This window comes from Portunus trituberculatus, chromosome 17 (genome assembly GCF_017591435.1).
Source record: "Portunus trituberculatus isolate SZX2019 chromosome 17, ASM1759143v1, whole genome shotgun sequence".
NCBI classification, from domain to species: Eukaryota; Metazoa; Arthropoda; class Malacostraca; order Decapoda; family Portunidae; genus Portunus; species Portunus trituberculatus.
The window spans coordinates 16,511,777-16,537,847 of NC_059271.1; the positions used below are offsets into that span (position 1 = coordinate 16,511,777).

Consider the following 26,071-nt stretch of genomic DNA (forward strand, 5'->3'; position numbering starts at 1 on the left):
TCAAAAATTGTGCTTCCATGCTTCCACTTTGCCTGGCCAAACTCTTTCAGCTATGTCTATTGATTTCTACCTTTCCTTCTTGCTGGAAGTTTGCCTACATTCAGCCTGTTCCTAAAACGGGTGACTGTTCTAATTCCTCAAACTATCATCATGTAGCTTTAATCTCTTGCTTGTCTAAAGTTTTTGAATCAATCCTCAATAGGAAGATTCTTAAGCATCTGTCACTTCACAATCTTCTATCTGATTGCCAGTATGGCTTCCATCAAGGTCACTCTACTGGTGATTTGGCTTTTCTTACTGATCACTGGTTATCCTTTTTTACAGATGTGGGTGAAACTTTTTCTGTAGCATTAGACATATCAAAAGCTTTTAATAGCATCTGGCATAAAGCTTTGATTTCAAAACTGCCCTCATACAGTTTCTATCTTTCTATTTGTAACTTTATCTCAAGTTTCCTTTCCGACCATTCCATTGTAGCCATGGTAGATGGCCACTGTTCTTCTCCTAAATCAATTAATAGTGGTGTTCCTCAGGGTTCTGTCCTATCACGCACTATCTTTCTATTATTCTTTAATGACCTTCTTAGCTAAACTTCTTGCCCTATCCACTCCTATAATGATGATACCACCCTACATCTTTCAATGTCCTTTCAGAGACAACCAACCCTTCAGGAAATCAACAGATCAGGCAGACACGCCACAGAATGCCTGACTTCTGACCTTTCTAAGATTTCTGATTGGGGCAGAGAAAATTTGGCAGTTTTCAATGCCTCAAAAACTCAATTCCTCCATTTATCAACTCAACACAACCTTCCAGACAACTATCCTCTCTTATTCAATGACACTCAACTGTCTCCCTCTTCCACACTGAATATCCTTGGTCTGTCCTTTACTTATAATATTAACTGGAAACTTCACATCTTATCTCTTGCTAAAACAGCTTCTATGAAGCTGTCTCTGCAAATTTTACTCGCCCCTCTAAATGCTAACTCAGTACAAGGGCCTTATCCGTCCTTGTATGGAGTACTCTTCGCATATTTGGGGGGTTCCACTCATATGGCTTTATTAGATAGAGTGGAATCAAAAGCTTTCTTCTCATCAACTCCCTTCCTCTGACTAACAGTCTTCAGCCTCTTTCTCACAGCTGAAATGTTGCATCTCTTTCTATCTTTTATCACTATTTTCATGCTAACTGCTCTATTGATCTTGCTAAGTGCATGCCTCCCTTCCTCCTGTGGTTTCGCTGCAAAAGGCTTCCTTCTTCCTCTGATTCCTATTCTGTCCAACTCTCTAATACAAGAGTTAATCATTCATACCTTTCACTGGCAAGATATGGAACTCCTTACTTGCTTTTGTATTTCCATCTTCCTATGACTTGACTTTTTTAAGTGGGATGTTTCAAGACATTTGTCCCTGGCTTTTGGCTAACGCTTTCAAATCTTTTAGGCAACCTGCAGTTCCAGTGGGCCTTTTTTCTAATATTTTGTTGCCCTTGGCAGTTTTCCCTCTTGCATGAAAAAAAAAAAAAAAAAAGGTACCTGGAAAAGTTGAGCGCACACAAAGTCCAGTGGCATACCAACTCAAGTGGCAGTGCAACCAATCTTTTTCCCCAAAAGATTTCTCTAGATTGATAGTATAGTAGACTATGCCATTTCCGTTGCAAGAGAGAGAGAGAGAGAGAGAGAGAGAGAGAGAGAGAGAGAGAGAGAGAGAGAGAGAGAGAGAGAGAGAGAGAGAGAGAGAGAGAGAGAGAGAGAGAGAGAGAGAGAGAGAGAGAGAGAGAGAGAGACACTGATCGAGTGACTCTGTGAAGTCCACGTCCATTTAGCGCCTGTAATTACATGTGGGGGTTTTCTACCTATATTGGGTGAAGAGACTGTAGGAGATTCCGCCGAATACCAGAAGTGCAAAAAGTTTCCATAAGTTTGAAAACTTTGAGAACCACTGCTATAGAGGATGAATACAGCTTTATTTGATGTACTTCTTTAGTGCACTCAAAAGCATGAGACAACAATCATGACTCATGAAAACATCAGCCTCGATTATGTTGTCTAGTAGATCTCCCTGAATATTAACACTGTTCTGTCAAAGAAAAACTCCCTAAATCGTATCATTGTTTTTACGTTCGACCTGGCTCCAGTGTGCTTGACTTTGTACTCTCAACTCGTCCATAAACCAACTAAACAAATCACCAGTTTGGTCACTTCAGTGGTCTTATAAATCCTTTAACTCCACAGACTCAAAATGTCACTTCACCTTGCATGTCAATATCTTAATGCTGTTTTCAGACAGGATTGAATTATTCCTATATCAAAATATGCTATACTGCACATGTTTGTCTCCTTGAGCTGGGCAATCAATATTTTTCTTGATAACTAGAGTCAGACTTGTCAGGAATTGATACATGGACCTCCAGGACCTGTACATCTTTCATATTTACTATATACATCTGTACACCATGGCCTTACTCTTGGTTCTATAAAGTGACTGCTGCATCCATCATAGAAGGACATCCACTGTACAATTTTTCTGTGTCTGGTTAGTCAGTTGTCTTCATGCTTGAAGGCTTGTCATTTAAAATTCATGCCTCCTCATCTCTTGCCTGTCATGTAAGGCAACCGACAGGAAAAGAGAGAAAAGCTATAACTTTTCTACTAAGTATAAACAAATTACTTGCTTCACAACCTAAGGTACATTCTCAGCTCAATGGTGCTGAAAGCCTTCACTATGGCAAAGCTGCATTTATGTTCAAAACTATAAAACTAAAAAGTTTTGAATCCAATATATAAACTTACCTTAGGTATGAGAGAGAGAGAGAGAGAGAGAGAGAGAGAGAGAGAGAGAGAGAGAGAGAGAGAGAGAGAGAGAGAGAGAGAGAGAGAGAGAGAGAGAGAGAGAGAGAGAGAGAGACTTGTAGTAATTTCTGTAGACTGATGCAAACCAATGTCAAAGTATTGAATCAGCACGAGACTTACCTCTATAGAGTCCACGCTGAACAATTTGTGGGCTGGGTTCAAGCTGGGTGCATCACAAGAGCGGTCAGTGCCATGCATGATGGTGTTGGTCTTGGCATCATCCTCAGTGGATGGAGCAACATAGTCATCATCATCACTGGTCAGGCCAAGTTCATCCCCATAGCTGGAGTGGACCCACTGCCACAACTCTGTTGCACTCATTTGCTGTTATGGCAGTAAAGCAAAAAATATGTAATGGAACTTGAATGAAATAGGTAAACTCAACAGATAAGCAGTTTATGTAAGCATATAGATTATCAACCATTACTTTTCCACTGTCTTGAACTAAGCAGGGAAAAACTTAAACAAGTATAATGTGAAAAGTGAGCCATGCTTTAAAGCTTTGTATGTAAAACCATTTAAGACTACAACACTTTTAGTAGCAAGTAAGAATACTTTCAAGACGGGAAAGGAAAGTAGAAAAGAGCATACCACGTCACCCAAAGTGTGAATCCATTGCCTTGATAATAGCTACTCTCTCCTGAATACCCTTAATTCTCTGTTGGAGTTTGAAGGGTGTAAAAATACCTAGTAGTGTGATATTTATTGTGATTGCTTTAGAAATGAACCACAGAATTTGCTATAGAGGGCAGTGAGCAGCAAATTACAATATTACTATGGTACAATAACAAACAGCTCATATATACATATGTATATATTTTTCTTTAAGAGAGCCACTGGCCAAGGGTAGCAAATATACATTCAATATTTCACCTCTTCCCAATGCAAAACACATCTTTCCCTACCTAGAAATATCAAGCAACAGGGCTAAGAGGTGCCTGACAGTAGTCAAACAGAAAGTTATGTGAAAGGCTGTTTCTTTGTTAAGTAAAAATAATCTACACAACAAGTGACATAACCATATCTCACTGAACAAGTAATTCTTACAATGTAATGTTTGTGTCCCTGAAAGGGAGATGCAGAAAAAGAAGCATTCAGTGCCATTCGTGGCTGTAGGTACACTGAATGAGTATGGCAGTTCATATGATGACTGGCTCTCCTAGGGTTACTTGCTATTATCTTTGTCCCTTATGTTATGCAATTACTTTGTGGGTACATCAGCAAGCTGGTGGATATAATGGTAATACCCTTGTTACATTAAATGTTCAAGGTATTGTTCTTCCACTGCTTATTATTGTACTTCTCTGTCTTCTTGCAGTTTTGTCAGTTGCTGGCTGATCTTCTGGTGTCCCTTGACAATGGCTACAGTCCTTCAACTAACCCTTGAGAAATTCTTTATACAGCTGGAGACATACAAGTGTTTTATTGCAAAGTAATATGTGCATGCTGCAGAATGTACATCATGCTAGTAACAGAGTCAAGGAAGAATTTTCGAGTGGAGCTACACTTAATTATCATTATGGTGGATTTGATATATCTGCCTGGCCAATAAACTAGTATAATATGTGTGTTAAGCAGGCAAATCCCTGCAATGCCATCTGTCATGAAGAGAGTACTCTGTCTCATACCTCCAAAGGTTCCTAATCTACGGACTATCACACCATAATATTACGTGATCCCCCATCTTGCTTAGGAGCCAAGGTTGGCAAACACTGCATGTCAGATGGACTGAAGCATTGTCAGCCACAAATCTTTTTCCTTGACTCAGTACTCAACACCTCAGCCAAAACAATAGATATTACAATCTCTCACCATATTAATTTTTGTTGCCATAGTAAATTTCTCTCAGAAATTCCACAATTTAAATAAGCTCCCTTACCCAACATGGGTATCGTTAGGCCTATTTTGGGGAGGATGAAGCCTCTCTAAAATATTCTTAAGACCCCCTAAATTATTTGAATGTGAGAAAAAAAAAAAGAATTGCACACAAATTCAATATGCAGGAATATCTAGATTTCTTCAGGGTTTGTTGTGTAATTCTAACACAGTGCCAAAAAGTTGTGAGCGAAAAGATCTTGCAAGTGCAAAAGCTTTTACGCACTCACATCCTGTGAATCTCCTGGGGGCTAATCCCCCCTATTCTTAAAACCTAGTGATGCCCCTGTTACCCAACCAGTGTCTCATTTCAGTTTTCTTAAATCCATGTTTATAATTAAACATTGGAACTTTTGTATTTATTCCAACTTATCATTCACAATTATCTATATGTAGCAACTTTTACACCTAAGAGTTGAACATTGTATAATATGAAAGAAATGGTGTCCCAAGTGAGTTATTTCAACACATACCAGAGGTGAAAGCCATAGCTGTAATAAAGCAGGATGAATAACAGATACAGAGGCTTTAATTGTAAAAAGAAAAAAAGGTGTATAGCTTAGCAAGAGGTTAAGTCAGAGCACTTCTAGGTGAGTGACAGAAACATACTACTGAGGGTGTGCAGTGTGTGGAAGCTGGTCATGGCCTGGTGTCCTTTGTGCTTCCACCTGCCGTCAAGTAGTGGATTTGTGTTAAGGTAAAAAGAAATAACATGCAAACTATCAAAAATACACATGTACACACACATACATACACACATACATACAAGCACACAAAAAAGTAGTATAAAGTAATATACCAACCTGGTCCATCAGAGCATTCTGCCAAATACGGAAAAGCATGAGGTAGGTTTTGTCTCGAGAAGCAAAGGAAGTGAAGAAGTGTTTCTCTCCTTCAGTTCTGATCTCAATAGCATTAGGAATAACCAGGGCAGTCTTCTCCTTAGTCATTGCCACTATATCCTTGCTCTTGATGGACACCTGATGGGACACAAGAGAGACAGATTTTCATATATACATCCAAGTATGCATTCATCCTTTTACATAATACACACACACACACACACACACACACACACACACACACACACACACACACCATCCTTTGCTATATGAGTTAGCCAGATGTATGAGATAAGGATGAAATGTAACTAATAAAATAATAAATGAATAAACAAAATCAGAATTTGTGCTGTATTTTTGGGATAATAGTTAAAAGACTGAAGCTAAGCTCCACACCTTGTTTATCATCACTATCATATTGTTCAACTTTTTTTTCTTTTTATTCCCTCAAAGATTAGGGTGTCACTGGATGTGTGGATCTCATATCCTACACATTATCTATGAGAGCTTTTTGAGTATTGACTATGAAGACTACCTCTGCAGTTCTGAGGTATTCTCAAGACATACAGGCATAACCACATGTATGCCTGATGATTTCTTGCACCTTCCCTTATTGTCTCATGTCCTAATGTCTCATCTCCTTTGACATTATACTCCCCTCTATAAAGCACTACTTTGTTTATCATATTCATCTACAGTGGTCTAGTTCAAGTACCAGACTTTAAATTTTATTGTATCTTCTTTTCTTCAATATTAAGTGACTATTTCATTACTTTTCTAATGATATCAAATTAAATTGTTCTACAAACTACTTAGAACAAAGCTTTGAAGCAAAAACTGTACTTTACATTGGGAGCATTACAATAACAAAATTCTATATGGATATAAAGAATGTCTGTAATTCACCCTACTTACAAAGGTCTCCCAGCCAAATATCTTGGAATAGAAGCAAAAGTAATTTGGTGTAACATAAAGGCGACCATGAACTAAGATGTCCTTCTGCAGTGCACAGGAATAGTCTGGAAGGTAAACAATAAAATAAGTAATAGATATAGCATGTGTAGCAAAGGCCTATTTACAAAATGCTTACATGTATATGTCTAAGAATATTTGAAAATCTGTTAAGACATTTTATGACAACTGAGTTCTTTTGTCTGGAATGATCCTTCTTTTCACTGAGGTGTTGGAAAAGATTAAAACACTGAGATGAGAAACATAAAAGAGCCGGAACCCACCAACAATTAGTCTTTCATCAGAAGGTAAGTCTTTGAACAATCTTTTGAGGTCTTCCGATCTACTTTTGTAAGTAGGGTTCAGCATTTTGTACCATGCCTTGTTGCTCTTCTTGTCACCAGACTTGGAATCCCGTGACTCTTTCCTTTCTTTGCCTATTACACCATTGATGTTGCTGCCGATTTCAGGAGTTCGGGGAGCCTCTACTGACCGACTGGACTCTGAAGACCTGCTAACTGAGTCCGGCTGAAAAGAAAAAAATTACCAGTTCAGTTTGTCACTAAACTCTACCCACATGTATTTGATCCCACCCTTTTATGAAGCATTCTTGCTGAAGCATTTACAATTCAGTAACTACAGTCAACTTTTAATTAATATGAGGGTTACGTTCTGGAGACGTCACGTTATTCAAAACTGCGTTATTCAAAAATAATTTTCCCACAGAAAACAATAGTAATAGGACAGGGAGGGTTACATTCCTGGTCACTGGGAAAGTCTGCCTATTTTGGGGATTTTGTTACTCAAACCATAAAAACTATTAATACATCACTAGATCATGGAAACAATAAAAAAACACATGTTCTCATTTTATTAACTCTGATGGTGTGTAACATGGTCCTATTGCACGGTTAATCACTGAGGTCTTTTCTCCCCTACCATAGCGATCTAACATTTCCAACACCTTTTCAATGGTCACAGTCTTCCTTGATTTCTTGGAATCATTTTCCTGTGAGGAGGCTGAAGGACACTTAGATGCCATAGTGTAGGACACAAGGTGAAAACACAGAGAAACGATCCACTCACAGTGCAGGTTAGTGCCGAGGAGTGAGTACACATTTATGTTCACAAAACATTTCTATTAGCTTTTTACAAACCTTACCACCAAGAAAGGATTGTTTTTTGATGCATAAAGTGAAATCTTGCATGCAACACAGAAAACAAAGCAAGAGATGAGGAGGCATTTGTCTGCTGCTGATCAGTGGTGGACATATGCCTCCTCATCTGCTTTGTTTTCTGTGTTCCATACAAGATTTCACTTAGTGCATCACAAAACAATCCGTTCTTGGTGGTAAGGCTTGTAAAAAGCTAATAAAAATGTTGTTTTGTGAACATATGTAAACGTATATACAGTAGGCCCTCAACATTCGCGAGTTCCACTTTGCACGGTTCACTTATTTAAAAATTTCCAGCAGCACAAACATATTTACCAAAATTCATTTAGGTTAGCAGGTACAACTCAGCGGTAAGTCTGGTCATCAATCCATAGCCTTAAGTCTCTAGATTTCCTCCATTATTGGTTCCCTCTCCCTCATTAGAGTCCTTACCATTAATGTAGAAGCTGTCTCACCTGCTTCCTTCACACTTGCTGATTGTTTGATGGTGGTAGAGACATTGGAGTGGGGCAATTGCAAGGATCTGGTGATGAAGTTGGCTCCCTAGCTCCCTCATGGCACTTAACAATTTCAAGCTTTTTCTCTTAATTCAAAGGCTGCAGGCGACAACACAGTGTCATCGGTAAAAAAAAAATAAAAACTGTGGGCAACACACATTATGTATTAACAAATTAAAATATTCATAGAATATTCCCAATGTGTTGCTGAGCACTTAAATTTTGACAGAGTCATCCCTGAAGGCTGCCCATGCTTTGTGTAAGTGCTTGCCCTCGGGCATGGCTTGCCTCATGAATCAACACCTGCACCTCCCAAATGAGTGGTGGGCATAGAAAAGGCTTGGCTTAAACATGTTTGGGATGATAAAGTGAAACTTTACAGATACAACAGATACTAAGAACTCATTTTTCATTGGTTTTAGACCACAAAGATTCCATTTCCACAATATAAAGAATTAAATCAAATCCAGCTGCTGTGGCAGTACTTGTAATTAAAAACAGGTACACAGGCAATGGGTTAAGACAAATTTTTCCTTGGTCTCTTGGCCTTCAGTTCACCAACACTAAGTGTTGCAGGATGGTTGGAAGATGTCACTCTTGTATCATATCATAATACTACCCAACAATGCATCTGAATTTTTAGCAAAACACAAACTCATGGCTGAACAACCAAAAGACTGATCTTGATCTTGATCTTGATACTACAGGTGGCCCAAAATCACTTTTCAGCTTTCAGCCAAGAAGTTACTAAAAACAACAGTGCATAGTTATCTGCAGCTAAAGAAAGGAAAATAACACATTCAGATGAAAGAACCAATTGTAGTAAATGAAAGAAGAAACAATGATTCTATCCAGCGCCACCCTTGCAAAGGCTATGCTGGAACCATGAACCTTTGATTGGCAGCTCCTGCAGAGGAGGAAAAAAAAAGCAGTATCCTGTTCACTAATTATCCCCTCTAATAGCGATGACAAGTTTTGGTGGGTGGCAGCTCCACGGTGCACTTGGTTTCTTTACATTCTGGTGATCCGTTAAAAATCAGATAAATGAGCCCGCACAATGGAAAACAAGCGAGTGAACAGAATTCATATTGACAAGAAAATTGAAATATCAAATAATGATGATGATGAAATAAAGAGAAAATGGTCTCAGTTACCAATCACAATGCATTTCACAAGGAAGCCTCCTGCTACCCCACCTGACCTTAATCCAGGCACTAGACTTCTCATGCCATGCAGTTTTTTTTTTTTTTTTTACGTACGGAAGAGGGCCAGCCAAGGGCAAAAAAAAGAAAGTTAGAAAAAGGCCCACTTGAGCGCTGGCTCTCCAAAGAGTTCAAAAAGTGCCAAAACCATCAGCCAGAATTAGGGGAGCAAATGCCTCGATACCTCCCTCTTAAAAGAAGACAAGTTGTAGGAATTCGGAAATACAGATGCTGGAAGGGAGTTCCAGAGTTTACCAGTGAAAGGGATGAATGATTGAGCGTACTGGTTAACTCTTGCATTAGAGAGTTGGACAGAATAGGGATGAGAGGAAGAAGAAAGCCTTGTGCAGCGTGGCCGCAGGAGGAGGGGAGGCATGCAGTTAGCAAGATCAGTAGAACAGTCAGCATGAAAATAGCGATAAAATATAGAAAGGGATGCAACATTTCGGCAGTGAGAAAGAGACTGAAGACAGTTAGTCAGAGGAGGGAGTTGATGAGACGAAGAGCTTTCGATTCCACCCTATCAAGCAAAGCTGTGTGACTGGAACCCCCAAACATGCGAAGAGTACTCCATACAGGGACGGATAAGGCCCTTATACAGAGTAAGCAGTTGGAGGGCGAGAAAAACTGTCGGAGACGCCTCAGAACACCTAATTTCATAGAAGCTGTTTTAGCAAGAGATGAGATGTGAAGTTTCCAGTTAAGATTATGAGCAAAGGACAGACCGAGGATATTCATTGTGGAAGAGGAGACAGTTGAGTGTCATTGAAGAAGAGGGATAGTTGTCTGGAAGGTTGTGTCGAGTTGATAGATGGAGGAATTGAGTTTTGAGGCATTGAAAACTACTAGATTTTCTCTGCCCCAATCGGAAATCTTAGAAAGATCGGAAGTCAGGCGTTCCGTGGCGTCCCGCGTGATCTGTTGATTTCCTGAAGGGTTGGACGTCTCTGAAAGAACGTGGAAAGATGTAGGGTGGTATCATCAGCGTAGGAGTGGATAGGGCAAGAAGTTTGGTTAAGAAGGTCATTAATGAATAATAGAAAGAGAGTGGGTGACAGGACAGAACCCTGAGGAACACCACTATTAATAGGTTTAGGAGAAGAACAGTAGCCGTCTACCACAGCAGCAATAGAGCGGTCGGAAAGGAAACTTGAGATAAAGTTGCAGAGAGAAGGATAGAAGCCGTAGGAGGGCAGTTTTGAAATCAAAGCTTTATGCCAGACTCTATCAAAAGCTTTTGATATGTCTAACGCAACAGCAAAAGTTTCACCGAAATCTCTAAAAGAGGATGACCAAGACTCAGTAAGGAAAGCCAGAAGATCACCAGTAGAGTGACCTTGACGGAAGCCATACTGGCGATCAGACAGAAGATTGTGAAGTGACAGATGTTTGAGAATCTTCCTATTCAGGATAGATTCAAAAAGTTTAGACAAGCAAGAGATTAAAGCCATAGGACGGTAGTTTGAGGGGTTAGAATGGTCACCCTTTTTAGGAACAGGCTGAATGTAGGCGAACTTCCAGCAGGAAGGAAAGGTAGAAGTCGATAGACAAAGTTGGAAGAGTTTGGCTAGGCAAGGTGCAAGCACAGAAGCACAGTTTTTGAGAACAATAGGAGGGACCCCAGTCATTCATCATCAGTAACTGTATGGCTAACTATCATCACCATCTTCACCATCACAAGTAATAGTGCGCTGAAACTTACGCGAGTGGTGAGTGTTTTGTTTTTCTACATGCATTTATTGTTATTAAACCATAACATGTGCAATATTTCATATTGTTTTTGGGGTTTTATGAGTTACTAGGTTTATTTGATGAAGGAGACATTATTATTAGGTGAAGGAAATTCTAATATCAGGTAAAGAAAACCCTATTGTTATGTTAAGTAAACATTATTGTTACATATGTGTACCAAACATTCGCAAATTTTCAACCTTCGCGAGGCTCTTGATCCCCTAACTGTCACGAATGTTGAGGGCTGACTGTATGAGACAGTAACACCTCCTCAGGGGGTGGTTTTACCGGCAGCCTGCTAACAACCTTGTTACTATGGCAACAATATCTCTCTAAGTGTTCATGGATATCATTTTGCAGCTGGAAGTTGCTGGATCCCAGGCCAGTGTGGTTCCCACCAGAGGCAGCATGGGTACACATGACGTCATCAAGATGAGTTAACCAGCATTAAATATAATAAATCACGTTATTTAATCGTACCTCCTTATATATTAATTCGCGTAAAACTAAAATTGCGTTATTCAAACTTGCGTTAATCAAAAGCTGGCCATACATTGTTTATGACAATCATGGTTTGGATAAGCAGGCATCATGTTTATATCTTATCATTTGGCAATAGCTGACTAAACAGTATCTATGCAAAACTTGCCACTCAAATAATATTCAAGAATTTAATAACTATAATATACATACAGGCAACCCCCGTTTAACGAAGGTTCACACAACGAAATTTCGCTATAACGAAGGTTTCATTTTACTACCATCTGCTCGTTTAACGAACACAAAACTCGCTTTAACAAAGTTTTATCCAGGTAATTTTTTTTTCCAAATTTGAAAGCCCTACCGTATCATGCAAGCTGACAGGCTTTTGAATACATCAGGAGCTGCTGGTACTAAGGCCTGCCTCAGGAGAAATCCTGAGACACCTGTAGAATAAAGATCAAGATCAAGCCTCTCGTGGACAACACAGGCTCTGCCGATACAAAGGCCTGACTCAGAAGAAATTCTGTGTCACCTGTAGCATCAAGATCAAGATCAAGATCACACGCACCACTCACTGCCCAGTCAAAACATAACAGCGTCACCAGCAGCTCATCTTCCTTAGTTCAACTTACCACCAAAACCCTGCAATGTGGCCTAACGTTCCTAAGAAGACCAGGAAGTGTCTTACTCTCGAAGTGAAGCTGGGTATTATTCACAGACAAGAGAAAGGCCAGAAAACTAATAACATTGCTTCCCACCATGGCTTGACTCCATCTACTGTCTACTATTTTCAAGTCAAGAGACTCTATTAAGAAGGCTAGTGAGACCTCATCTTCCTTGCAAGCTAAAAGAACCACCAGAACTCGTGACTCTACAATGGATAAAATGGAAAGCCTTGTGGAAATGTGGTACATAAGTTTTGTATGCAGTACCATGATGCGCACTTTGTTTACATTCCACAGGTTGCCGGTTAGTGTATTTCCCGTTTCACTCTCCCTCCCTTCATAAAGTTAAGATCATCAACATTATAAAGTTACATACATACATACATTAGTGTACATTATAATGACTTAAATTAAACTACCTAAATGTTTAACTTCATAATTTTTACTTTCATTAAACCTTTTACTGTACTATGATGCACTCTCGCTTTGTTTACTCTCAATGGAAGTTCAAATCAGGGGTTAAACTTGTTATAATCGGTTCGCTTAACAAAGTTTCGCTTAACGAAGTGTTTTTTAGGAACGTAACCCCTTCGTTAAACGGGGGTTGCCTGTACTACATATTTCTAGAATTCACTTACCAATCTTTCATTTCCTTGTTGATCTAATGAGACCTCAGTAAGAGATCTCTCTATGCTTCCTTCTCTTGAAATGACTCCACAGCTGTCATTCCTGGTGACTCGCTCATCAAAGCTGTCACAAGAAGTCTGGCGAGGCATGAGTGTAGGGCTTGGTTTGGGGCTTGGTGCTGGACTTTGGCTGGAAGGAAATCATGCACGTGATATTAGGAAACAAAACACTTCAAACACTTTCAGTCATGACAATCAACTTTCATATTAAAAAAATTACTATGAAATCAAAGCAAATACATCTTTTGGTGTAAACTGAACATTAATAGTATAATTTTCTGAATTAAATTAACAACCACCTATCAACATACATTCTAAACTTAGAAACATTGCAGATGTTAAACAAAAATCAATCAGTAATGATAAACAAAATTAGTGATTGATGATTTGAATTTTGTGAAATTTTGAAAGCCAATGAAACAATTTGAAAAGGGAACTTGTTCATGCTATCTCTACTATCAAAAAATTATACTATCTTAGCAAAATCAGCAAAATGGAAAGCACATTGCTTTCCATATTTAGCTCCAATATTTTGAAACTGAGCTGCCTAGCAAATGGTGAAGCTGCCTAGAGGTCTGGTCAAGCATGACGTAAGAGAGTACTTTGACCCCAAGGCTCAACGTATTCAATAGATACCTATCCAATTGTAATAATACCATGCATTAAAGAAAAAAAAAATAAAAAATATGGGATGTACTGTGTCATAACAATGCTGTTAAAAAATAAAGCCATAAAGCTACTAAAAATGCATATTGTATTCTTGTATTCTTTGACCCAATAAGGAATCAAAACCCTAAACTATTTGTTCAAAAAGTAAATGTAGCACCTCCTCCATGTCAACACATTACTATGATGGCACAATACATACAATATAAGTAAGTCTGAATTTCCTGTGTCTTCTGATATGCAAACTTATAACTTGAGCTATATGTGCATGCATAATATGTATTGATAACTAGTACTCCTACACCCATGTGTCAGGTTCCACACAAATGTGCACACATAAGCATGTATCTCTATATGATGTATCCATATCCACAAGTGGTTCAATGTACTGATGCCAACCACACACTTCTTTGATGAACTGGATTTCAATAGGCAAAGTGTTGAGGAAACATTTCTCAGTAGCAATAGATTGTTGCTTAGATAAGTATATGACAACTGTCTTGTGTTGCTATGATGCATTGATAGACATATCATTGTGATGTATGGATATTTTATCTTACATTGATAATGAATTGCTTATCTTGAATTATTATATAAACACAAAAAGGTTTCATTCACTATTCACATTTTATAGTTTATGCTACATTTCATTTATTTCTTTATTTATTTTTCAAGGCATAAAGCAATTTGCTTATGTACATGTTTTCAAGTTTGTAACTAGATTAAGCTTTATGGAAACATCAGTAGTTATGACAGATGGCTTGAAAATGAAATGATCTTCATAATCCTCTTTTACTCCTTCCTATATATTTATAGCAGCTGCACATGTTCCTGATTTTGATGTAAAAGATGTAAAATGATCTCTAGAACCAAAATATCTTAGTTACTCAGATCTAATGAAATTTCCACAGCCTTCTGAGATTCATCAGTGTGCCGTCTAGATGGAGTTATGGCCAATATCTCATGTCATCCTAATATCCTGACTACTACTGCAATGAAACTATATTCACAGCATAAATAAATCAATAAAAGATCATGCAAATCAAAATACAGTATACCATAATGAAAATAAATAAATAAATAAATGCTTTAACTCTCTTTACAATTTTTCAGACATTATTAGAGTTAAGCCATTCAGCCAGTAACATGTGAGAATTTGTTTTGATGGCCACTGCAAGTCTTCAATGTGCAGCCAATGATGGAATGATGGAGGAGTGCAGTGTGCCCCATTCTTTCACTCCTCCAAAGCTGACTGGTAACAGAGCTCAAGCAATGACTGATGCCAAACCTCTTCTCCATTCCATTCTGTGTTACCATAACTTGAGTATGTTTCTCTTTCCTCTTCTTTGTTAAGAATTTAGGAAAACTAAGAAGGAGAGTGTTGGAGTGAATTGGTTGCTAGTGATGATCTAGCCACACTTGTAATTCCTGTGTTTTCATGTTTCATGCTTTTTTATAATATACTTGGACTATACTGAGTCATGCTGCTAAATCTGACCAATATCACTACATTAATTCAATGCTAAAGTACATACACAAAATAGTTTTCTTAAAAAGAATTCTCACTTAGACTGCTTTGTCCCCCAGAGGTTTTTTATACACACACACACACACACACACACACACACACACACACACACACACACACACACAAAAAAAAAAAAAAAAAAAAAAAAAATCCTAAGAATAAAAGATTAAACCTGGTCACATTAGACATAAATAATAAACACACAGGCATAACCACTTGGGTGGGTTTCCCTCAGTGTTTTACCTGAATCTGCCCTCTCCATTTTCTGTTGGGGTGGGGAGGGTAACATGTGTGATGGGAGGAATCCCCGAGAGATCAAGAGGCGCCAGGCCCCCAAGGCCCCCGGCAGAATGATTCAAGGAGCCACCCAGGTCAGCAGCAGGTGGGGAGGTGGAGGGGTTGGGTGTGGATGATGGAGCCTCTGAGCCATGGTAGAGGCAATTTGAGGAGGGATATTCACCCCCGGAGCGAGTTGTGCTGTTGTGTCCGCCGGTGAGTGAGGTGGAATTGGTCAAAGAGGAAGGAGACTGACTTTGCTGCATTCCAACATGATATGAGGAAGAGTTTGTGGAGGCAGATGAAGAAGAGGAGGTAGAACATATGGTAAAGGTAGAAGCAGCAGCAGAAGCAGTAACAATAGCAGGGGATTGGGTTGCATTGACCATGCCAGCAGAAACAATGTTGGTGGTAGGAAGAGGGTAGGCCGACACAGACGACACTAGGCGATGAGGGTTGCTAGGCGCCTCACGCAAACCACCACCTCCATCATCATCTTCTTCAAGTGGTGGATGCAAGACGCTCCCGCCTGAGCTGGTCAGAAAGATGTTCTCTGCTGATTTCCATCTGAAAAACAAAGTATATATGAGTGAAATTCTGTCAGACATCAGTTTGTATAAAATGATAAGAATAATATAAATTCTAGTAGTGTCAGATTAAGCGTAATTATATAAAAGGGTGATCAGATAGAAAGCAAACTTAAAACTAAGCTCATCAGTGACATGCTGGTAGAGTAAGCATCAATTTGCCAATGTTGAGATAAGAGATGAGAATGTCTGAATGGAGGTTGATTGACATAGATGTATGCAAGGTAAAGTATTAACAGGTAGACCAGAAAAGATAAGCACATACCAGTGAAGTGCAGACAAAGGCTTCAAAAGAAAGGGCACGATAAAGAAGGAATTTTTTTTTTTCATGCAGGAGGAAACCCGCCAACGGCAACAAAATAATAAAAAGAAAAAGAAAAAGCCCACTTAGTGCTAGTTCCCTTAAAGAGAAGTGAAGCCAAAAATAAGGAACAAGTTCCAGCTCCATGACATTTTGGTTGGATTGAAATCAAAGATTCATTACTTAAGCACAAAACTCTTTGATTGCCAAATCAAATGAACTGTATCACTGATGTGATGGTTCACTACATAAGAAATATAAACAAACAAACAAATGAAAATAAACCAAAAAAGTAGACAATCAAATTTGGAGCTTCTTTCAACTTCAACACACACACACACACACACACACACACACACACACACCTCATATCTTAAGTATCGTACAGTAAGCTATAATCTGGTCATGTTCCTCATTGCACGTCAAATAGATACGAAAATGATGCGAGGGGCGTGACGCGACGTTTACCCAACACAGCCTCCCTTCACCACCCAGACTCGGGTCACCATCTTTGTGGCGGTGTCACGGAGCTACCCCGGAAAACACGTGAAGGGGCCAGAGCAGGGGAGCCACCGGACAGACTGTACCATCACGGAAATGTCAAGGCTGGTCCGATAACCCAGAATGAGGCGGAAGCAACTATAACGTAACTCAATGGCTGCCCTTAGTGTTTTAAGGTGCCAATAATAATAATGATAATAATAATGACAATAATAATGATCATAATGATGATAATAACAACAATCAAAAAGATGATGATAATAAAAATAAAACAACAACAACAATAATAATAATAATAATAATAATAATAATAATAATAATAATAATAATAATAATAACAACAAACGGTAGAGTTATCATTACAACTATAATCACTGAATCATTGAGAAAGGTTAACTGATGCATTACAAACAGATCACTGTAAGAATATGGCGAGGTGCATCAACTAAAATATCGGCGGTGAAAAAAAAAAAAAAAAATCGCATTCTGTCTGAGGGCGAGGCTCCAACGCAAGCGAGGGTTCCATCCATTCACTACTTCCGCGTTGACTGTCATGTGTCGTTCACCACACCACAGCTTCACTTCCCGGGCGAGCCCACTCATCACTGCGGCACGCTTACTGATGCTGAGCGTTCCATCCATGAGTGTCGCTCTGACCTTTCCCGCCACATACTGCTCCTGTGGTCTGCCCGCTGACCTCACCGCCACGCCCTCCAATTAACACTGTCGCAATATGACCCCGTTGTTGTTTCGAGTTATATTGGTCTATTAGTCAGTCATATATATAAAATGAAACAAACCACAAGAGACTTCCAAACCGGTTATTATCATTCAGTTACAACAAAGGCCCGTATTCTGATTCTGAAACGCTTTCTTCTTTCACCATCACTGCTTTCCAAAGGCTGTAGTTGAAGATAGTCGTGTTTTCAAGAGTATTTTTTTTATAGTTCTGATAATAGGAGGAGACTGATCCTTTACGCCGTTCTAGGAAATGAGGCTGGGTGTGTATGACAGAAATATGATGGAAAATAGGAAATAAAAAGGAATGCATTTTAAAAAAGAAATATATAATATGTGGGTAGACAAAGGATAAGGAGAGGAATTAAATAGATGAGGTAACAGGTGAAAGAAAAGTAAAAGGTAATGAAACGAAATGATTACAAAAATCAAATGTAACGGATGAAAGAAAGAAGTGTAAATAAAACAAAGGAACGAAGAAAAGAAAATGAGACGACATGAAAAGAAATTGAAGTAAGAAAAGACTGGATTGAACCGCTATGCTTGTCACCACCAACACCACAACCACCACCCCCACCCTTATCACCAGCACCGCTACCAACATACATGCTTTTATCAGACCTTGAATAAAATGTTAGAATACTTCAGCACGCACTCTATCCACGCAATGTGAACTTATGTATCTCTCTCTCTCTCTCTCTCTCTCTCTCTCTCTCTCTCTCTCTCTCTGCTGCTGCTGCTGCTGCTGCTGCTGCTGCTGCTACTACTACTACTACTACTACTACTACTACTACTACAAGGGAACGGTACTTTTAATCTCTCTCTCTCTCTCTCTCTCTCTCTCTCTCTCTCTCTCTCTCTCTCTCTCTCTCTCTCTCTCTCTCTCTCTCTACTACTACTACTACTACTACTACTACTACTACAATGAAACGGTACTTTTAATCTCTCTCTCTCTCTCTCTCTCTCTCTCTCTCTCTCTCTCTCTCTCTCTCTCTCTCTCAAGGGCTTTAAAATGATCCCAGCTGGCACGGAAAGTCCTTCCTTAGAACCTTCCCGCCACACCCAAGTCACACACACACACACACACACACACACACACACATGTCCAGGTAATAGTTGTCAGCCTTGAGATTCGTTCGTTTCACTGCAAATTCCCTCCTCGTGTAGCTGCCACCGCTGCATGCCCTTCTGAAGATGAAACATACCGTGTGTGTGTGTGTGTGTGTGTGTGTGTGTGTGTGTGTGTGTGTGTGTGTGTGTGTGTGTGTGTGTGAGAGAGAGAGAGAGAGAGAGAGAGAGAGAGAGAGAGAGAGAGAGAGAGAGAGAGAGAGAGATCAGAGCAGTGACTGAAGGGAGAACATTTCGATGGAACTCTGTCGCCAAGAAAGTTTGTGACGGCGGCGGCGGCGGCGGCGGCAGCAGCAGCAGCAGGCAGCAGCAGCAGCAGCAGCAGCAGCAGCAGCAGCAGCGAGCCGACTTACTTAACTTGTTGCGAAGGTAAATCCCCTACCAGAGGCGGCGAAGGAAGAGGAGGAGGAAGAGGTATTGGTGAATAAAGAAACATGTAATGAAGGAGAAAAAGCAAAAGAATGTGGTGGTGGTGGTGAGCCATTAGCAAAATGAAGAAGAAAAGATCAACAACAACAAGGCCAAATTGACAAAATTAGGAGGAGGTGGAGGACCCGGCGACACCTAGCAAATCTTATCCATCATTCGGTGAGGAACAAACAAGTGCCCTTGGAAAGTGTTGCTTGATGGCCCGTGGTGGTGGTGGTGGTGGTGGAGGAGGAATACAAAGGAATACAAAGGAAAGACTAACCAACAACAGACCCTGGGGTCCTTACTAAGCTGCTTGGTTAACTATTCTATATTAACTACACAGTGTGAGAGACAAGACAGGAAAGCAGAAGGCTCCTCCCCACCCACCCATCCCACCAGCCGAAGCTGGCCGGAAAAGGAAAGGCACCATGTGGTATTGAAAAACCAAATGGAATTTTAGAGGATAGGGAAAGGAAGTTGTAATCTACGTCTACTCTTGTTTGTGGGGGACTATGTAGGTACTTGACGGTTATGTAGTGTGGTGAATGTGCGTGTGGGTGGAGTCACAGTGTGGATGGCGGAGGGGTGGTGCGGCAGCCTTGCCTGGCGCTTTCAAGGAAGGCAGCAGTCAATCAGGCCCCACCTCCGTTCACTCCACTGAGTAAGCGTACTTTCCCTTTGAGGGACGCCGTACACTGATTTCCCCATGCAACATTGATCCCTGGTTGTTCCGATGGTGATAAAAAATTAACAGGGCCCTAGACAAACACAACCAGTCACAGGTCGAAAGTGGGAGTAGTGACCGTTAATTCAGGGTTATCTGTGAGTGTAAGTAAAGTATAGTATAGTGTAATGTAAATGTAGACACAGTGTAGAGGTCAAGAGGTGGTGCGGCAGCCTTGCCTGGCGCTTTCAAGGGAGGCAGCAGTCAATCAGGCCCCAGCTCCGTTCAGTCCACTGTAAAAGTGTACTTCCCACTAAGAGGCGCCGCACACTACATGATTACCCCCTGGAGGGGGAGGAGGAGGAGGAGGAATACAAAGGAAAGCCAAACAGCAACAGACCTCTTGGTCCTTTCGAGGCTGTTTGGTGGAGGAGGAGGAGGAGGAGGGGAAAGAATGAATAAGCGCAATTAGGAAGAAAGAGATGTTTGTTCGTAGGAGGAGGTAGAAGAGATGTGGAGAAGAAGAGGGAAGAAATATATCAGGAATAATCTAAAGAGAGGAGGAGGAGGAGGAGGAGGAGGAGGAGGAGGAGGAGGAGGAGGAGGAGGAGGAGGAGGAGGAGGAGGAGGAGGAATACAAAAGAATACAAAGGAATACAAACAGCAACAGACCCTTAGGTCCTTACTAGGCTGTTTGTGGAGACTATCTACTAACTACCAGTGGTAGAGACAGGACAGCAAAGCAGAAGGCTCCTCCCACCCACCCCCCCTCCAGCCGAGGCTGGCAGGAAAAAAGGCGAAACCATGTGATATCAAAAAATCACATGGAATTTTAGTAGAGAGTGAAAAGGAAATGTATAATCTACGTCTGACTACTTGTGTTGGTGGGGGAAAGTGTTAATGCTTGGTAAATGTCATGTTGTGTGTGCATTGTGTACGTGGATGCACAGTGTGTATGTCGAATGGGTGGTGCGGCAGCCTTGCCTGGCGCTTTCTAGGGAGGCAGCAGTCAATCAGGACCCAGCTCCGTTCAATCCACTGAGATAGCATACTTTCCCTGTAGGGACGCCGTACGCTGATAACCCCTTGCAACATTAATCCCTGGTACTTAGTTCCCGATGATGATCAATGGTTGACAAGGCCCTCTCCAAACACAGCCCGTCACAGGTCGAGAGTAGTAGTGACCGTTCACTCTGGGCTATCTGTGCGTGTATGCAGTGTAGTGTAGTATGTATGTAAACACAGTGTGGAGTCAAAAAGGTGGTGCGGCAGCCTTGCCTGGCGCTTTCAAGAGAGGCAGCAGTCAATCAGGCCCCAGCTCCGTACAACCACTGTAAAAGTGCACTTCCCTTTAAAGGGCGCCGCACACTGTATGGTTACCCCCTGCAGCGGTGACCCCTGGTACCTTAAATCCCGATGATGGTCACCTACTGTCAGGGCTCTTGACTATCCACAGCCCTTCACAGATCGAGAGTAAAAGTAGTGACCGTTCACTCCGGGCTATCTGTGTCATGTATGGAGGGTGAGAGGAGGAGGAGGAGGAGGAGGAGGAGGAGGAGGAGGAGGAGGAGGAGGAGGAGGAGGAGGAGGAGGAGGAGGAGGAATAAGAATAAGAATAAGGATAAGGATAAGGATAAGGATAAGGAGGAGGAGGAGTGAGAAAGAAAAAGGAATGAACGAAGGATAAATTATGTCAGGAGGAGGAGGAGGAGGAGGCTCGCGACACAGCCAAACTCGAGTATCCAAGAGTGAGATTCAAGTGTGCTGACTCCGATCAATATCCAGGCGACACACACACACACACACACACACACACACACACACACACACACACACACACACACACACACAGTATGTACACACTTTTACGTACTTTGACATGTGCTTCCAGTCCTTCAGTATAACCCTTTCTCATTAATTTACCTTTCCGTCATCATTACTGGCCACTACTACTACTATTGCTACTACTACTACTACTACTACTACTAGTACCATTAACATTACTGCTACTACTACTACTACTACTACTACTACTACTACTACTACTACCACCACCACCACCACCACCACCACCACCACTACTACTACTACTACTACTACTGCTACCAGCATTACCACTACTACTACCGATACTACTACTACTACTACTACTACTACTACTACTACTACTACTACTACTACTACTACACACCACACACACACACACACACACACACACACACACACACACACACACACACACACATCTCTCTGCCAAAAGGTGCCAGCCCTGCCCAGACCAGCCTTGCCCCGCCCAGCCCTCTCTTCTCTACAAATTCAGTATACCTTAACAGTTACACCCACTCCACCCTTCCCTTTCCCTTCTTTTCTTTTCCTTTCCCTTCTCTATCTCGCCTCATCCTACCCCCGGTTAGGTTCCTGTGAGAGAGAGAGAGAGAGAGAGAGAGAGAGAGAGAGAGAGAGAGAGAGAGAGAGAGAGAGAGAGAGAGAGAGAGAGAGAGATTCTTATTAACGAAACTTATACTCTAAAATACTATAATCTATGAAAATTAATGTACTCTTGCCAACTTAAAAGATATACATATGGCGATAGCTTATCACATCACCACCACCACCACCACCACCACCACCACGTTTTCCCAAAATCTGGTATCTCTAATCTCATTACTTTAGTGTCTCCTCGTTAGCATTTTATCTACGTGCTTTTTTTTGCAGGTCAGCATATAATCAGTTATAACTTGTTTCTTCCCGCTGCACAGTGCATTTCTGAGTAGGTTAGTAGTAGTAGTAGTAGTAGCAGTAGCAGCAGCAGCAGCAGCAGCAGTAGCAGCAGCAGCAGCAGCAGCAGCAGCAGCAGCAGCAGTAGTAGTAGTAGTAGTAGTAGTAGTAGTAGTAGTAGTAGTAGTAGTAGTGGTAGTGGTGGTAGGAGTAGCAATCATAGTAACAAGTGGCAATAGCAGTAGCAATAACAGTGACAATTGCAGAAGCAGTAGCAGTAACAGTAGTAGCAGTAACAGTAGCAGTAGCAGTAACAGTAGCCAGTAACAGCAGCAACAATAGTATAGTAACCACCTACCACCACCTATACCACCACTTACAGGCGAGAGAGCAATGGAAACACGGAACACACAACGAGCACTCACATCAGAGCATGGATTCAAGAGATAATCCCAAAGGGAACAACAACCATCACTAATAACACTCTCCCCTCTCCACCCCCCACTCTCTTTCTAATCCCATGCAGTGACGTGGGAATTAATTTGTTACATGGATCCACGTAACACTCCTATGTCGTAAACGGCGATCAGAAAGGACAAGGGCGAGCACCTGGCTGGGAACTCCCCTAAGCCCTCCAACCTTTGTTATTCCTCACCACGATGGCGGAAGGGACAACTGTGGCTCTTTGTCATTTGATGTTAGTTTTTTTTTCTTTTCTTTTTAGGCTAAGCACCACGCGTCTGGTAATGGGCAATGCGTGAAGGATTAAATCGTTGGTTATTTAATTATCGGTGGTGGAGGAGTTATTGTCGTAGTAGTCACCAACACCAACACCAACACCACAACCACCACCACCACCACCATCATCATCATGCTTTATTTTGTAATACAAGTATAAAAAGAAACATGTACTACGTAATATACTTATGGTTAATAATATCAGACAAAATTAATGATTCATTTATGATATCGCAAACCCTTCATATGATGCTATGGCATAGTAGTAGTAGTAGTAGTAGTAGTAGTAGTAGTAGTAGTAGTAGTAGTAGTAGTAGTAGTAGTAGTAGTAGTAGTAGTAGTAGTAGCAGCAGTAGGTGTGTGTGTGTGTGTGTGTGTGTGTGTGTGTGTGTGTGTGTGTGTGTGTGTGTGTGTGTGTGTGTGTGAGATTACTATTGCTCCAGATTGCTCTGATTGACAGACTGCTGATAACGACATTAATTTTTTTGTCAGATAACTACTACCACCATACTCTCTCTCTCTCTCTCTCTCTCTCTCTCTCTCTCTCTCTCTCTCTCTGTGTGTGTGTGTGTGTGTGTGTGTGTGTGTGTGTGTGTGTGTGTGTGTGTGTGTGTGTGTGTTGGTGTGTGTGTGTGTAATTCACCTCGGTCGTCTGCTGGTCACCCAGCCAGTCTTCCCCATTACGAAGAGAGCTCAGAGCTCATAGACCGATTTTCGGGTAGGACTGAGACCACATCAACACAAAACACACACCGGGAAAGCGAGGCCACAACCCCTCGAGTTACATCCCGTACCTATTTACTGCTAGGTGAACATGGGCCACACATTAAGAGACTTGCCCATTTGCCTCGCCGCTTACCGGGACTTGAACCCGGCCCTCTCGATTGTGGGTCGAGCGTGCTAACCACTACACTACGTGGTGTTTCACTGTTTGATCTGCTGCAGTCTCTGACGAGACAGCCAGACGTTACCCTATGGAACGAGCTCAGAGCTTATTATTTCCGATCTTCGGATAGGCCTGAGACCAGCAGGCACACACGACACACCGGGACAACAAGGTCACAACTCCTCGATTTACATCCCATACCTACTCACTGCTAGGTGAACAGGGGCTACACGTGAAAGGAGACACACCCAAATATCTCCACCCGGCCGGGGAATCGAACCCCGGTCCTCTGGCGTGTGTGTGTGTGTGTGTGTGTGTGTGTGTGTGTGTGTGTGTGTGTGTGTGTGTGTGTGTGTGTGTGTGTGTGTGTGTGTGTGTACTGCCTCCAAAAATCCCCACCCTTCACGTAAAAACACCTTGCTAACATCCGTCACTCCTCCGCCGCTTCAGCACAAAGACAATTCTTCTTAGGAAAATCTATAGAAAGTGACATGTGCTTAAGCAGAATGAGACAAGGACGATGAAGGTTCCTGCATGCAGTTTAGCCTCTTCTGAACTAAAGTTGTTGTTAAAAAGTAAATTTAATTGCAGCATTTACCAGGTTATGTCTGTTTCTTTCCTATGATGTTACTGTTACCTCTGTATATTGATGTATTTCAGCACTCATTTCTGTTTTGTTTTTGTTCTGATGCTATTTATACTGAAGCCATACTGACTGGTTAAGTGTACTGGAAGTTTCAGAAAAGTTTTCAGCACCCAGTCCTGTCTGTTGCATTCCTGAGCTTTTACTGATGAACTAATATTGTCTCAGTGTAAGGGAGTATAAGGAAGGTTGTCAACATTCTTCTTGTCTGTTCCTATTGATGTTGCTACCTTTCAATACCGTGTCGCGTTTTCATATTTATCCAGGATATTAAATGATGATTTAATACAACCTAAGAATCTTATGTGGGGATTAAAATAGTAGACTCTAGCCATTAATCTTTAAAGCTCTATAGACTCTTTCTAATGCAAATAAAAGCGTTTAATCATATCTTAAAACCATGGTAAAAATGCGTGTAAGTATTAAAGGGTTAATCAGCCGCGGTGCCATATGTGACCCCGAGACTAAAGTAGGTCTGAGCTCAGCATATCTATTGTAAGGGTGAAGCTTCTGAATGGTTTGCTAAGCTTGGTAATACTTCAACAATGACTGGTGGTGTCTCAGCGGTCCTAGCAATATCTTAGCAGTGTCTAGGAATAGGAATGCCACAGTGGTCATGAGAAGGCTTTAAATAGCGTCTGGGAATGTGCTTGGGAATGGGAGTGTCTCGGTGGTGGGTGGTGCATGATGGGAATACTTCAGCAGTGTGTCTACGAGTGTTTCAGTAGTGTAAACGTTTCGTAATGGTACTGATGGTCTGGTTCAAATTGTACTGCAGATTTTATATTATCGATTTATTTTTTTATAATATTCGAGCTTAAAGAACACACACACACACACACACACACACACACACACACACACACACACACACACACACACACACACACACACACACATTGCAGTGGTTAGCACGCTCGATTCAACCGAAAAGGCCCGGGTTCAAGTCCCGGGCGCGGCGAGGCAAACGTGTGGCCCCTGTTCACCAAGCAGCAAGGAAATACGGGATGTAACTCGAAGGGTTGTGACCTCGCTTTCCTGGTGTGTGGAGTGTTATGGTTTCAGTCCTACCCGAGAAGCGGTCTATGAGCTTTGAGCTCGCTCCGTAATGAGTAAGGCTGGCCAGGCAGACGACCGTGGTGAATTACACACACACACACACACACACACACACACACACACACACACACACACACACACCTATCTAATATCCGCGTTGAAAAGAAAGAAAGGGAATTAAAAAACCTATGGACAATAGAAAAAAAAAACACCCTCATTTAAGAAAAAAATAACAATAAAAAAAAGAAAGGGCGGCTCTAACTTAA

General features: G+C 41.2%; 1 protein-coding gene across 3 annotated transcripts in view; it reads right to left on the reverse strand.

The window, feature by feature from the left end:
* Window positions 1-26,071, reverse strand: part of LOC123504764 (protein Aster-B-like) — a 135,794-nt gene that overhangs the window by 79,430 nt on the left and 30,293 nt on the right. For all 3 annotated transcript variants that reach the window (XM_045255567.1, XM_045255566.1, XM_045255569.1), the window contains exons 2-7: window positions 15,399-15,998; window positions 12,914-13,091; window positions 6,807-7,050; window positions 6,487-6,590; window positions 5,533-5,709; window positions 2,975-3,178 (exon numbers count right to left, since the gene is read on the reverse strand). In XM_045255567.1, coding sequence (XP_045111502.1) covers window positions 2,975-3,178; window positions 5,533-5,709; window positions 6,487-6,590; window positions 6,807-7,050; window positions 12,914-13,091; window positions 15,399-15,998 — 1,507 coding nt within the window. The remainder of the gene's footprint in view (window positions 1-2,974; window positions 3,179-5,532; window positions 5,710-6,486; window positions 6,591-6,806; window positions 7,051-12,913; window positions 13,092-15,398; window positions 15,999-26,071) is intronic.